The sequence below is a fragment of the Amphiura filiformis genome, chromosome 17, assembly GCF_039555335.1.
Source record: "Amphiura filiformis chromosome 17, Afil_fr2py, whole genome shotgun sequence".
Classification (NCBI taxonomy): Eukaryota; Metazoa; Echinodermata; class Ophiuroidea; order Amphilepidida; family Amphiuridae; genus Amphiura; species Amphiura filiformis.
This window is the reverse complement of record NC_092644.1, coordinates 50964710-50977122: the sequence shown is the minus strand read 5'-3', so window position 1 is coordinate 50977122 and position 12413 is coordinate 50964710. Positions and strand designations below refer to the sequence as shown.

At 35.7% G+C, this 12413-nt stretch overlaps 1 protein-coding gene across 1 annotated transcript in view; it reads left to right on the top strand.

The window, feature by feature from the left end:
- LOC140137930 (serine/threonine-protein kinase N2-like) overlaps positions 1–12413 on the top strand; it is a 111566-nt gene that overhangs the window by 64797 nt on the left and 34356 nt on the right. The window contains 4 exon segments of the mRNA XM_072159735.1: positions 612–659; positions 662–789; positions 7095–7232; positions 10692–10923. Of these exon segments, the coding sequence (XP_072015836.1) occupies positions 612–659; positions 662–789; positions 7095–7232; positions 10692–10923 (546 nt within the window).

Sequence of the window (12413 nt, the reverse complement as noted above, 5' to 3'; positions counted from 1 at the left end):
TAATACATTAGGACATATTAGAAACACTTTGACCAAGTTTCAAGGCAAAATTATGTAAAATAAAAGTACCCTGAACATTTATGCATTGATTTTTAGCAGAATATTGGCTAAAATTACATATTCATGAGCCTTTGCAGTCATTTTAGCTCATTTAAAACTACATTGATTATTGACAAAAACAATAGGATACAAAGCAAATATAAATTGATGTATTATGGAAACCGTATGTCCGATTTGCTCCAAACAAAAGGCATATTGACCAGTGTACTTTACCCGACTCAATTAATCTGTTTAAAACATGCTCAAAGCATTTTCTAATTTCTAGAAAATGCATCCAATACCACCTTAAAAGGGCATATATATTGCACAACTTTTTTACAATTGTTTGTTTTTAAAATATTTAACAATTTACTAAAACTATGATATTGGGCCCAAAGACATTCATTGGCCTAGATGCAATCCCTTAAGACTTATAGCTACTGGTTTTTGAGCAACACAAATTCAACTTGAGTTTGATCGTTTAAAAGTTAACCTTGATTTTTGTCCAAGAAAAGAAGAATGGTGGAACAGATATCTCAATATATGGTTTATTGTTTCATTTCTTCATGCAGGCATCAGAAGAACTTCGGCAGCGGAGTTGCAACTCTCCCCGTTAGAATTCGCATCGAGGAACTAAGACACCACTACAAGATAGAGGTAGCGGTGAGTGAAGGCTTCAAAAATGTCCTCAAGATGCTCAATTTAACCAAGCAAGCTGCAAAAGGTGCCGACAAGAAGCAAATACAAGAGGTTAGTATAAGGATGTGATGAGGCGTGTGTTGATTGGGATGTCACAGGTTGTAGACAATTATGATCACAGATTAGTGTATAGGGACTTGGGCTTATTTGCTATATCATGTGATGCGATCTGATGCAACCAAGCCAAAGGAGGCAATTTTGACAATTTGCGTAATTTCATCACACTGTCAACTTACGCAGAAACCAAGTGTGCTATTGGTGAACTCCTTACACCCCTAGTATATTTTGGGATGAACATGTCTCGGGTTGTACATGATTATAATCATAGAATATGGGTCTACACTATGTGACACAATCTGATGCAACTAAGCCAAATGAGACAATTCTGACAATTGGAATTATTATCATCACCAACTTATGCAGTAAACAAGTGTGCTATTGGTGAACTCATTTCAGCCCTTGACCAGGATCTGTACCTGAGACCCCTGGGTATCTAGACTAGCAAGGAAGCCAATGGCATATAGACGCATACTGCGTTCTAGTATACTATGAGTGTTTAGAGTGCCAATTTCTTATGTATTTTGTTATGTTTTGCTCCCTTATTTCATCTGTATCCCAGTTGCACAATTACTGCCTTTGGCGTGGTTGGATCACATCACATCACAACTACAAAATATTGGTATTTTCCATCTCCTTGTGCTTATGCCATGGACCCCAGGGGTCTGTTCCCCAATATTTGAAGATTGGCTCTTCAACATCAATTTTGACTGGAGCTGGAATTACAGCACCCTTTGGCACCAGACTTGCCCTTCAGAATAAACTCCCATTGTACTCATTGTAGAGTCTCATTTTCATTATTTCCCAGATGAGAAAGAAAAAGTCTTTAATATTGAACATTCTAAATTACGGTTGCATGTTCAATACAACATTGGTACTCATGTTGGAATGAGGCAATCAAGACATTTTCACATCAGCAAAAGAACAACCCTATCTTGTATCAAATATATTTTGAAGACACTTTCGATCACCAGAAAACTGTAACGACACATGTTCAATGAGATATAGGCATTTTCTAGGCTATCCCATGATGCAATCTCATCTTCACACTAATAAAATGCAGCACATGAAATGGGAATGCGGATATGGAAATGTCTCAGACAGAATTACCTCTTAGAATAGAGAATTGTGGGATTTGGACAAATGTCCGTACGTATACATGTATACGTGTAATGTACAGCATAGCTCTATGGCAAATTACGCCTGTATTTCTGGACAATGTACATTAATTACTATCCATTCCCTGAAGTGGATTACTACTTTATTTGTCCTGATGAAGTATGCTTTTTACCAAACCATCTGTAATGACTCTCAAAGCTCATTAATTTGAGTCGTTAGTTTGATTTGATAATGGTTTACTTCAGCTGAAATGATGATGACTGTAATAAGCTGCGGGTATTGCAACCTGTTTACCTTTTAAAGTGATGTAATAGATTGACCTGTCTTACCTGATTTATTTTCAAATTTAGATTGTAAAATGCACTCTGCAATTTACTCTTACAAATTACAATCTTATCTTTAAAGGCACAGGTGATTCTTGGAAAAGTTTCAAAATATATCAAATTGGGATAAGTAAAAGTATTTTTTAATGGCCGAAAAGGTAGAAAAGTGCAGTACAGTGAAAATTTTAAAAAAGCTTTGTTCAACATAAATACCACAAAATACCATGATGATAACCACTGCGCATGCATGAGTCCCACGTGATGCGATGACGCAATCACCCCAAGTGCTATATGCTTAGGGAATCGCTGGCCGGGCCAGCGCAACCCATGTGGCTACTGGCCGGTGATCGTGTGCTTGGCACCCAAGGGTCTAAGATTCGAATCCCGGGGGTACCAAGTCACTTCTTTATTCATCTTCTCTCTTTTTTCGTTTCTTCTTTGAATTCCAATAGCAAAAAGCAGTGTTCAGTGTTAGGGTTAAGAGACCTTTCTAACACCAATTCTTAAATGTAGAGTCTGTTTTTCTTTTCTTTTTTTTTTTTCAAATTCAACTTAATTGAATTTTGTCTCTTCAATTGACTCTTCCAATGTTTCCCATGTCATTTCTGCAAGTTAAATCACTTAGTTTCTCTGAATTTGCCTAGTAAGAAAGGACACTTTAATTAAATAACAGGAAGATTTCCAAAAAAATGACAAACTTTTATGTTGATCAAGACAGATCTAGAGAAATACTGAGAAAAAAGATATTGAGATGATTAAGCTGTGTGCTCATTTTGCACAAAATGTTATTTTTTAATCCATTTATGTCACTTCAATATGCCAAAACCTCAATTCACAATGAATTACCATGATATGAATATTTCATATTACATTCAGCGATGAAATGAAGAAGTTCAACGCTGACCATTATATCTGAAAATCAATTTTAGGGATGATAAGAATATGTCTTATATGCTGCACCTGTAGCAGTTTGTATCAATCGAGACAAATTTTAAGCAAAAAAGGTTGTAATTGAGTTTGAAAGAAGAAGACAAATTATATGAAGATAAATAATATGTAGTTCTTAGTTTTTGATTGATCAACCGCAATTGTTAATCAATGGAACAATTACCCCCTCCCCTCAACTAGACCAGCTCTGTTCTATTCTACTAATTAAGTATAAGTCCCAAGGTGGGTGGGTGGGTTTTTTATGTGATCCCATTGCCATGTATCCCTAATGTAGTGGGCCCATCATACATGTTGGCATTATTAACCTATTGACACATCTTACAAATAGATCTATATCCAGGAGAAAGGTTTGACTCCAGCTTTTGCTCTTAGTATTAGTGAGGTCAAAGCTATAGAGGTAAAATAGAACAAAAGCAATAATGATATAATTTGTCAGCACAATATTCCTGGTGCTATCTTTCATACACATCCCTGATAATATTGGAACCACCGGAGGCAAGCAGATGCCATGTTAAGCCTGGTACGTACATCCGGAAATGAAAAACAACCCCATTTTGGAAACCAACATGGCCGGCATTGGGTATCAGCTACACCTCCAGGCTGCTTTGTTTCACATTCAGTTTTGTCTTTCCTTCTTTGATATTGTACCCATCAAATATTGATGATAGAATCGGATATAGTAGATCATCAAGAGTGGTTGTGGTACTTTGGAGAGGAAAATTGTTCTCAAATTTAACCCCATGAGTACTGCTTGCTGATTGGTTACAAGAAGAATATTAGGATAGATTGAGCCAATCAGCATCATGGTATGAATGGTGGTAGGGCTGAAGAGGATTGAGCTATTAGAAGCTGTATGTTAATTGGTCTCTCAGATACCAATCAAAATGCACTTAGTAGGATTGACAGGGGTGTGATTTTTCTGGTTTTTTCCTGATTTCAGGATTTTTTGTAGCCAAAATGTATGCAATTTTATTGATTTTCAGCCGTTTTGGGGTATTTTAGCCTAATTTTATGCTGTTTTTCAGGATTTTCTACTACTTTCAGGTTATTTCACAAGCTTTGAATCACACCCTTGCAGTAGTAGTCGATTGAAATGTGGCTTTCCAAATCAGCCAAGAGAAAGTAACTCTAGATGTAAAACATCTACAATCACAGAGGCTTAGTATATCAACACCCCTAGATAGTGAATGTATCAGGAAGTGTCAGACTTCAAATTGGTTTCACAAATTTCACTCATGTATAATGTTATCATAAACCTACTTAGTGAGTGGGCTTCATTTCATGATGGGATATGCCAAAGTTGTATCGCCATGAGCCAAAATGATCTCATCTTATGTCATAGTTCCATGACCTCCATTACATTAGGTGATAGTAGCTCAAAAATTAACCTCATTATCAAGTTGTGATGTATAAATCTTTGAACACTATAAATTCAAAGTTAATACTATGAGTGCACCAACATATTGAAATTAAAGAAATGTGTCCAGAGCAATGAGGTAGAACCAAAGAGTACTGACTCCACCATGTTTGTGTAACGCTCTGGGAGGGCAAATAGTGTACCTCCGGACTATCCCAATCCCAACATTGTTAGAATAATTTCACCACTCAAAAAATTGGGGTGAATTATTTGCAAAGCTTCATTCTGATTGGTGATTAAAGTGAAAATATCATGTAATTGACCCGGTCCCCGCACCCGTGCATCCGCGGGTATTCATGTTTGTCGGTGAACTTTAAAAATACCCCCTTTTGCATCTCATTTCGCGAAGTGTTTAGGGGAAAAACACCCCTTTTTTTTCTTTATTTGCCCTTCGACAATACCCCTATTTTCGCTAAAATGCGAACGATATTTCTAATATATACCCTTTTCTGGCAGAAACGGGTAGGCTGCTCGATGAAAATACCCTTTTCGCGAACACATGGTTTGAAAAACACCCCTTTTTTGTGTGTTTTGCGAATCACGTTTCTTCATCTGAAAACACCCCTTATTTCGCGAATTTTTTTCGACACGCATGAATACCCGCGGATGCACGGAGTGCGGGGACCGGGGTAATTGACCAATCAGAGGCAATGTTAGATTGGCGGATAGTGCTCAGGGGATTAAGACACAAATCATGGTTTGATTTCAGGTTCTTGCTGAAAATGCCTCCGGTTCACTATTTGCCCTCCATGCGCAACAAACCAAAATGATGGATTTATCATAGCACTATATATACACAGGGCAATTTTGAGTTGGTACTCTTTTAGGTATAATTTCCTTGGTCCTGACAGACAAACTAATGTAATGTGTGTTTCTGTATGCATCCCTGCTGTATGTGACATGACATTGTAAATATAGTATCTTTGGTAAAAAGAACTGGTTAAGAACACAACACACACATGTTGAAATTGTCCATGTACATGTAGTATAAAATAAGCATATCTTCACACACAAAATATTGACCTGTGACGGATCAAAAGATAAATTAATACATTGCATACATTCACATGAAGTACTGACAGCCTCAGATGTACACACATACCTGGGGGGTCACTCCCATTGTGGCCTGTACACCATCCGCGATAATCAAATTTTGAAAAGCACCCTAAACAAGGATTTAACCCGTGGCTAAAATGATACCCTTTTCACACCCTAAACAGGGATTTTATTCCTTGTATCAAATTTCATACCCTAAATTTCATTTCCGCGTATTAGCAATTGCAATTTTGCTACCCATTTTTCCAATTTTTCATGTTTTTGACACCCTAAAAACGGTACGCGCGTATCGTGCCTACCCACGAAAAACTACCCTTTTTACGCGTTTTCATTATCGCGGATGGTGTACAGGCCACAATGGGAGTGACTTCCCACACATACCACTAAGGCTGACATAAGCTGTGTTCACATGGGCATACAGCTTGATTTTAGCACTTGAGGTTTTAAAATGAAAGTGTGTTCACATGAAGGTTTTGGCCTCTGAACCCCAAATCGTCCAAGTCGTTGCTGCATACATGTAACCGGATAATTGTTGCAATATCAGCTGTGACTCAAGGATTTCACAGGGATTATTTTTGCCTGCTGAAATTCAAATTTTCGATTGATAGTCCAAAACCCTAAATGAAACCTTCATCTTTCTGAAACCTTTCATTATGCGGAAACAACTATCTATGTTATCATACCATCAATAGTCTTAATATAATAGATGATAAAATACTGGAAAGTACTATAAGGGTATTCACATCAGTGAATGAAAACATCTGGTATAGATGCTAGAACTATTGATTGTAATCTTGCTTCATTGAAGAAAAAAACACTTAAGGGGGTTTATAACCAAAATACATATCATATCATGCTTTTGCTGATCACAGTACATCAACAAATAAAGTAGCATCCTTAAGGAGTGATGTGTATATATAGAATCATAGACAGTAAGAAATGTGTACCCTTTTCAACCAGCATTATAATGAACCATTCCAGCCAGAACATTATTTTGGCTGAGCACTTAAACTTGTGCATTACAGTACACTCTGTACAATTTTATTTTATTGTGAACTTTTTTTGAGCGAGAGATGAAAACTGTCAAACAACTTTGACAAAATATTTTATAAAAAAAGTTTGTATGCCTCTAGCAACCAAAATGTACATGTAGTAGCTGTGGAGGAAAAACAAAATACTTGCCATTGTAATGATTCAAGATTCATTTATTTCCATAATCCACATTACAAACAAATCATGAAAGAGAATACCAGAAGTAGTCCCCTCTTTTGGTAAGGAAAGTTACAACACAGGATATGCACAATTCATTAAGCGAAGGGCAACTGAACTTGAAATTTTGCTTTGTAAGTTTGCACTTTAAATGGGAATGTTACAGTGATATTCATATTGGATTTTAATGCTTATAGTTATATTCTCTTTTCTTTGTTTCTTTTCAGGCACAACGAGGTCTAGTAGAATCCAGTCACAAGTTAGATATTCTCAAGCTATCATTAGAAAAGAGACTAAAGGAATTACCTCACGGCTCACCCAATATACTACAAATAAAAGAAGAGTTGGCTACGGGGAAATCAGAGGTAAACAACCTGTTTTCCATTACATACTACACTGAGTGATTATGATGTACAAGGTTTTATCTTTCCCAGAGTGGCCAGTGCACAAAAGCATTTAACAAAAACATGTAGAGATTTGAATGCCACCGGTTTGAATCAGTTGAGTGCATATTTTAGTTTTTTCCTCCAACGTTTTTGTGCGCTAGCCACTGTGCTGATAATAAATTTATACACACAATATTTGTGTTTCTCACAAGAGGATGCATCCAGGGTCTGATTTCATTACATACTGATGATGTTGCATAAGTTTATTATATCATCACATCACATGAAGTATTGACCTGTGACAGATCATAATATATATTATATGAAGTCAGAGGTAAACAAACTGATTCATATGTGTATGCAGATGGCATAATTTCATTAAATGCCAGTGACCTTGATCTACAACTCAAAATATTATTGATTATTACATCTGTGTTTATTGCAGAGACAAAAAGGATGACCTGGAGAGCGTAGTGTGTGTGTTTTAAGGTTATCCATCCATGCCTGTATCATCCAATCCAAACCTTACATTTCTCACTTAATGAGAAATATATATATATATACTACGCGGTTACCCGTAAATATATATATAGATGTTTACTTCTCAAATTTGATGGGAAACACTGAGGATGAAAAGCATCTAACTTTCAATGTGAAATTTAATGATGGACTGATGGGTTTTGCTTTTTCAAAGAAACAGCATATTATTTTCCATTTAGAGCAAATTTGTTTTTGCTGACAATGTGCTGTCTGAAATTTTGTAGAACAGAATTGAGGAGAACTTAATAGAAAGCTACAGAATTAATTGTGCTTGCGCTGCATACCTAGATTTTAGCTCTCGTTCATTATACATCGGATTTGGGATGCATGCAGTTTGTGTGTCCAAAGCAAACAGACTCTGATTATTTGAAAGTTAACCTATTTGATTGACACCCAAATACCCAAATGTCTCATCATGTTTATGTTTACAAACCCCCAAATCGTCTCAATTATTTGGAATTGGTCTCGAAAAAGTAGATTCCTTTATTTTCCAGAGAACGCATCTTTACGGAATTTTCTTATCGTAGATATTCATATGAAAATTGAAGCAGAAATTTAGTTATTGAAGCAGAAAATTTATTTAGTTTAGTACAAACATGCTCTGAAGCTGACAGTTTTGTGGGAATTTTCTCACATCATGATTTTTTTCTATAATAAATGTAAGTCCTTCCATGAGTAAAATATAGAATGGGGTGAATTTTCTTATCATAGATATTCATATGAAAATTGAAGCAGAAATTTAGTTATTGAAGCAGGAAATTTATTTAGTTTAGTACAAACATGCTATTTTTGTATGAAATGAACTCTCTGAAGGTGACAGTTTTGTGGGAATTTTCTCACATCATGATTTTTTCTATAAATGTAAGTCCTTCCGTGAGTAAAATATAGAATGGGGTGAATTTCTGGATGCAGAAATGTGTAAGAATGTTGTGCCGGTGCTGACAGCCCGACTGCGATCCCGGTTCCCTTCACTGCGGATATTAGCAGGCAGCCAGCCCAGCGGAACTAGGCTTCATTCATTCATATGCCAGCTGTCAGTTATCAGTTAGATCATCCCTTGATTATGCAGTCAATAAATAGATGAGTTTGTATTGGAAAGAAATAAGGCCATTGCACTACTGCATTACACACCAGTCATCAGTCGTTACTCGACAGTGAAGTACTGGTATATCAAGATGTATTCACATGCATCAAATGGGCTGATCCGTTAAAATCCACACTCCCTCTGTGGACAATTTTGGATTATCTTCAACAGGGGGAGTATGAATTTCAAATGAAATGAACACATTAGGCAGCTCTATTTGAATTTCATACACCCTCTGAAAATGATTCAACTGGAATCTTCCACAGAGGGAGGGTGAGTTTCAAATCGAAACTCCATTTGAAATTCATACTCTTCTCTTCCGCAGGAGTAGTGCTGACTTTAAGCGGATTAGTCCAATATGTGTGTTTCATGTGGTGAGCGCTACGCGAGAGAAATTGTTTGCTTTCTCTAAGTATTTACTTGTTAGCAAGCCTGTAATAAATTTGTCTTAAACATGAATTTATATGAAAGTTACAAAACAGAACAGACAAAATTTATTGTTCAAAAACACCTTTTTGCAGGCAGACAAGGCAAAATGACCCTAAAAATTCACAGGAAGCTTGAAAATATCACATTTTGTGCAAACATTATTTGAAAATTTTCTGAATTTTTGAAATCAATCCACTTTGGCTAAAAACGACCATTTTAATTTCATACAGCTAAAAAAAGGAAACAAAACACCCAAAATCTGGATTGGACGGGCTCGTAGAGCAGGGCTTTTTCTTTATCGTCTTACGTGATATTTTATGTGTGTTACCATCAGACTACAAGAGTGCTGAATGTGTGCAAAGTAGTAAAATAAAATGTCTTCCCCATATTTGGAACTGGCATAACAATGAGTTAAAAAATGATGGCTTACGCCAAAGTTTTATTGTACAATAGTAAAAAAATACAGATTTACTGCATTTATCAGTCTTTAATTGCAAAGAAAAGAATAGTAGCAAATCTAGCAATATATGTCAAAATATTGTAAGTGATAGCCTTACTATATATAGAAGAGTAGTCAAGTATTTCCTGTTTTTCTGAAAAGTAAACATGTGCTAGTGTTGTTGTCAAGGCTTTCTGTGTAAACTGATGTTTACAACCAATTGAAAATTATATGAGTGATTCATAATAGCAGTGGGATAGTCCTCCCACAGTAGTTTTGTTTTTGAATGAAGAACTTACAAATGTTTGACCTGTGACCCCATTAACATCATTATGATAGGGATATATTGATAAAACTTTGAATTTTAAAGTCTGCGGCAAATTGAAATGATGCCTTCTTTGTTTGCAGTTAGCAATTATAAGGGTTACAGATGAAGAGTTTAGGCGCAAAACGTGATATACATGTATTGCTGTGTGTTACCTTGTATTAATATTTATTGTTAATTTTATATTTTATTACATATATTACTTTTTTTAATGGGCTGATATGATGCTTGTTATACATTTTGAATGTAAGTTAAAAGAATTTGTTTTGAGGTCAAATATTTTATGTCACCAGCCCTTAATACTTTTACCCCCCCCCCTCTATTTTTGGTGTAAAAATTCAATGACCCTGGTATATTCATGACCCCCCTTCCAAAGAAAATGACAGCCCTAAATAGTAACTCAGCAAATGGCTGTTGTATTCAAGGAAACTTGACTTCTCTGAACTTGAAAGTTGGAGTTCAAATCCTCAGCAAATGGCTGCCGATTCCTTAAAAAGCAAAGGGGTCACATAAACTGATGACGTCAGTTTCATGTCTCACATCTCTAGTACAAGTTCACCTCTCTACTCTCTACTATCAAACACATCTGAATCTCTTTTTTTTTCTCTTCTCTCTACACAGTCTTACAGCACTCTACCAAAGCCAGCTGCCCTGACAGGGAGGTTAGAAGTACGACTCATGGGGTGCCAAGATCTAAGGGAAAATATACCTAATAGGAATAAATCACAAAACCTACCAGGTTATAGTCCGCATGAAAAAAGCAGTATATATTTCAAAGGCAAATCTTCCTTCCATGGAAGAGCCAGTAAGAAGGACTCAAGGAAGGAAGGAAGCCAGAGTGATGATCTTTCAAGTAAGTTGAATTAATATCACCTTGTTTTAATGTCAAAGTGGTATATCATTAAAATACAACAGAATTAACAAAAGATTGTACACACACATCCCCACTAGGACACGCCGATAGCTTGCAGACCGGGGATCCATAAAGAAACAAAAGACCACAATATATAATGTTTTAAAATACCAGGTATATAATGTTTTATTTATAATGCATGATACGAGGTATCTCATTCAATAGTTCATTTATCAGTGTTCATTCCTTGAATTGGCCACTAACTAACAAAAATGAATGCTCTCTATATCTGTAAGCTGTGCAGTATTAATTAAAATGCACATTTGCTTCAAGCCAAACACTGATTGAAACTGAAGGTTACAGCATTCTCAGTGGTCAGTCTAATAGAGACTTAAATGTCAAATACTTATTCCAAAACTTTCACAAATGAAATAAATCTACTTTTCTTACTTCATGCAATTGGTAGATCATTTCTTTAAGCAAAAGAATACATTTTCTGAAACTGTAAATTTTAGTCAAACATTTTGAAAAGAGGCTTGTTTTCACCATTTTTAGAGAGCAGGTTGTTCAGTTGGTTATGTTTTAATTATATTTTTTAAACCGCTACTGAATATCACCCTAGTGACAACTCTGCTCATGAAATTTAGTCAGAACTTGTGATTTTAAGATATTTTCAACATGAATGTCTCCATGTGTGCTAGTGTTACCAGGTAATCTTGAACCTAACATGTCAAATGTTGTCATTTTATAGCTCAAGCAATCAAGTTCTTGGTGTCAAATGTGAACACATGAAACCATTGAAAAACAGAAGGAACTGATTTATGTGCAGCTTATTCATTTCTTTTTTGTCAATTGTAAGTTGTAGGAGGTTTCTCATTTGACCTCCTAGCAATATCATCTGACTATGCAACAGACAAATTGCAACATTTGATTCTCTGAGCTTGTTTATGACCTCATGTGATAAAACAAAGCCATTTTCAAAGTCAAGAGAAACTTGACTTTCTCTTAATGAAGATGATTGCAAGCTCAAATATCGTCAATGTACATCAAGTTTCTAGTATCAAACTCAAATATCCTTAGAGATGCAAAGGGAAATTTGTGTAGGAATTTTTGACACTGGATATGTAAATTTGATTAGGCATATGTGAAAATTAACCAAATCTGTATGTCAAGTTTCTAGTAGCGAGCTCAAATATTCCTCAGTGTGACAAAATTTAGAAAAATATGTTCCAGTAGCAAGCTCAAATATTCCTCAGTGTAGCAAAATTTCGAAAAATGTGTTCGAACTTTTGACACTGGATATGTCAATTTATTAGCCAAATGTGTAACTTGAGTGAACCTCCTGAAAGGAAGGAAAAACCCAGCACTAAATACAGAATGCACAATAAAATAGGGAACCAATTGCTACAAGACTTTGCTTACAAAATTCAACTAAACTTTAAGACACATTATGTTTGCCACAGAAAGTTGCTGTTCTTATCTGTAATTTT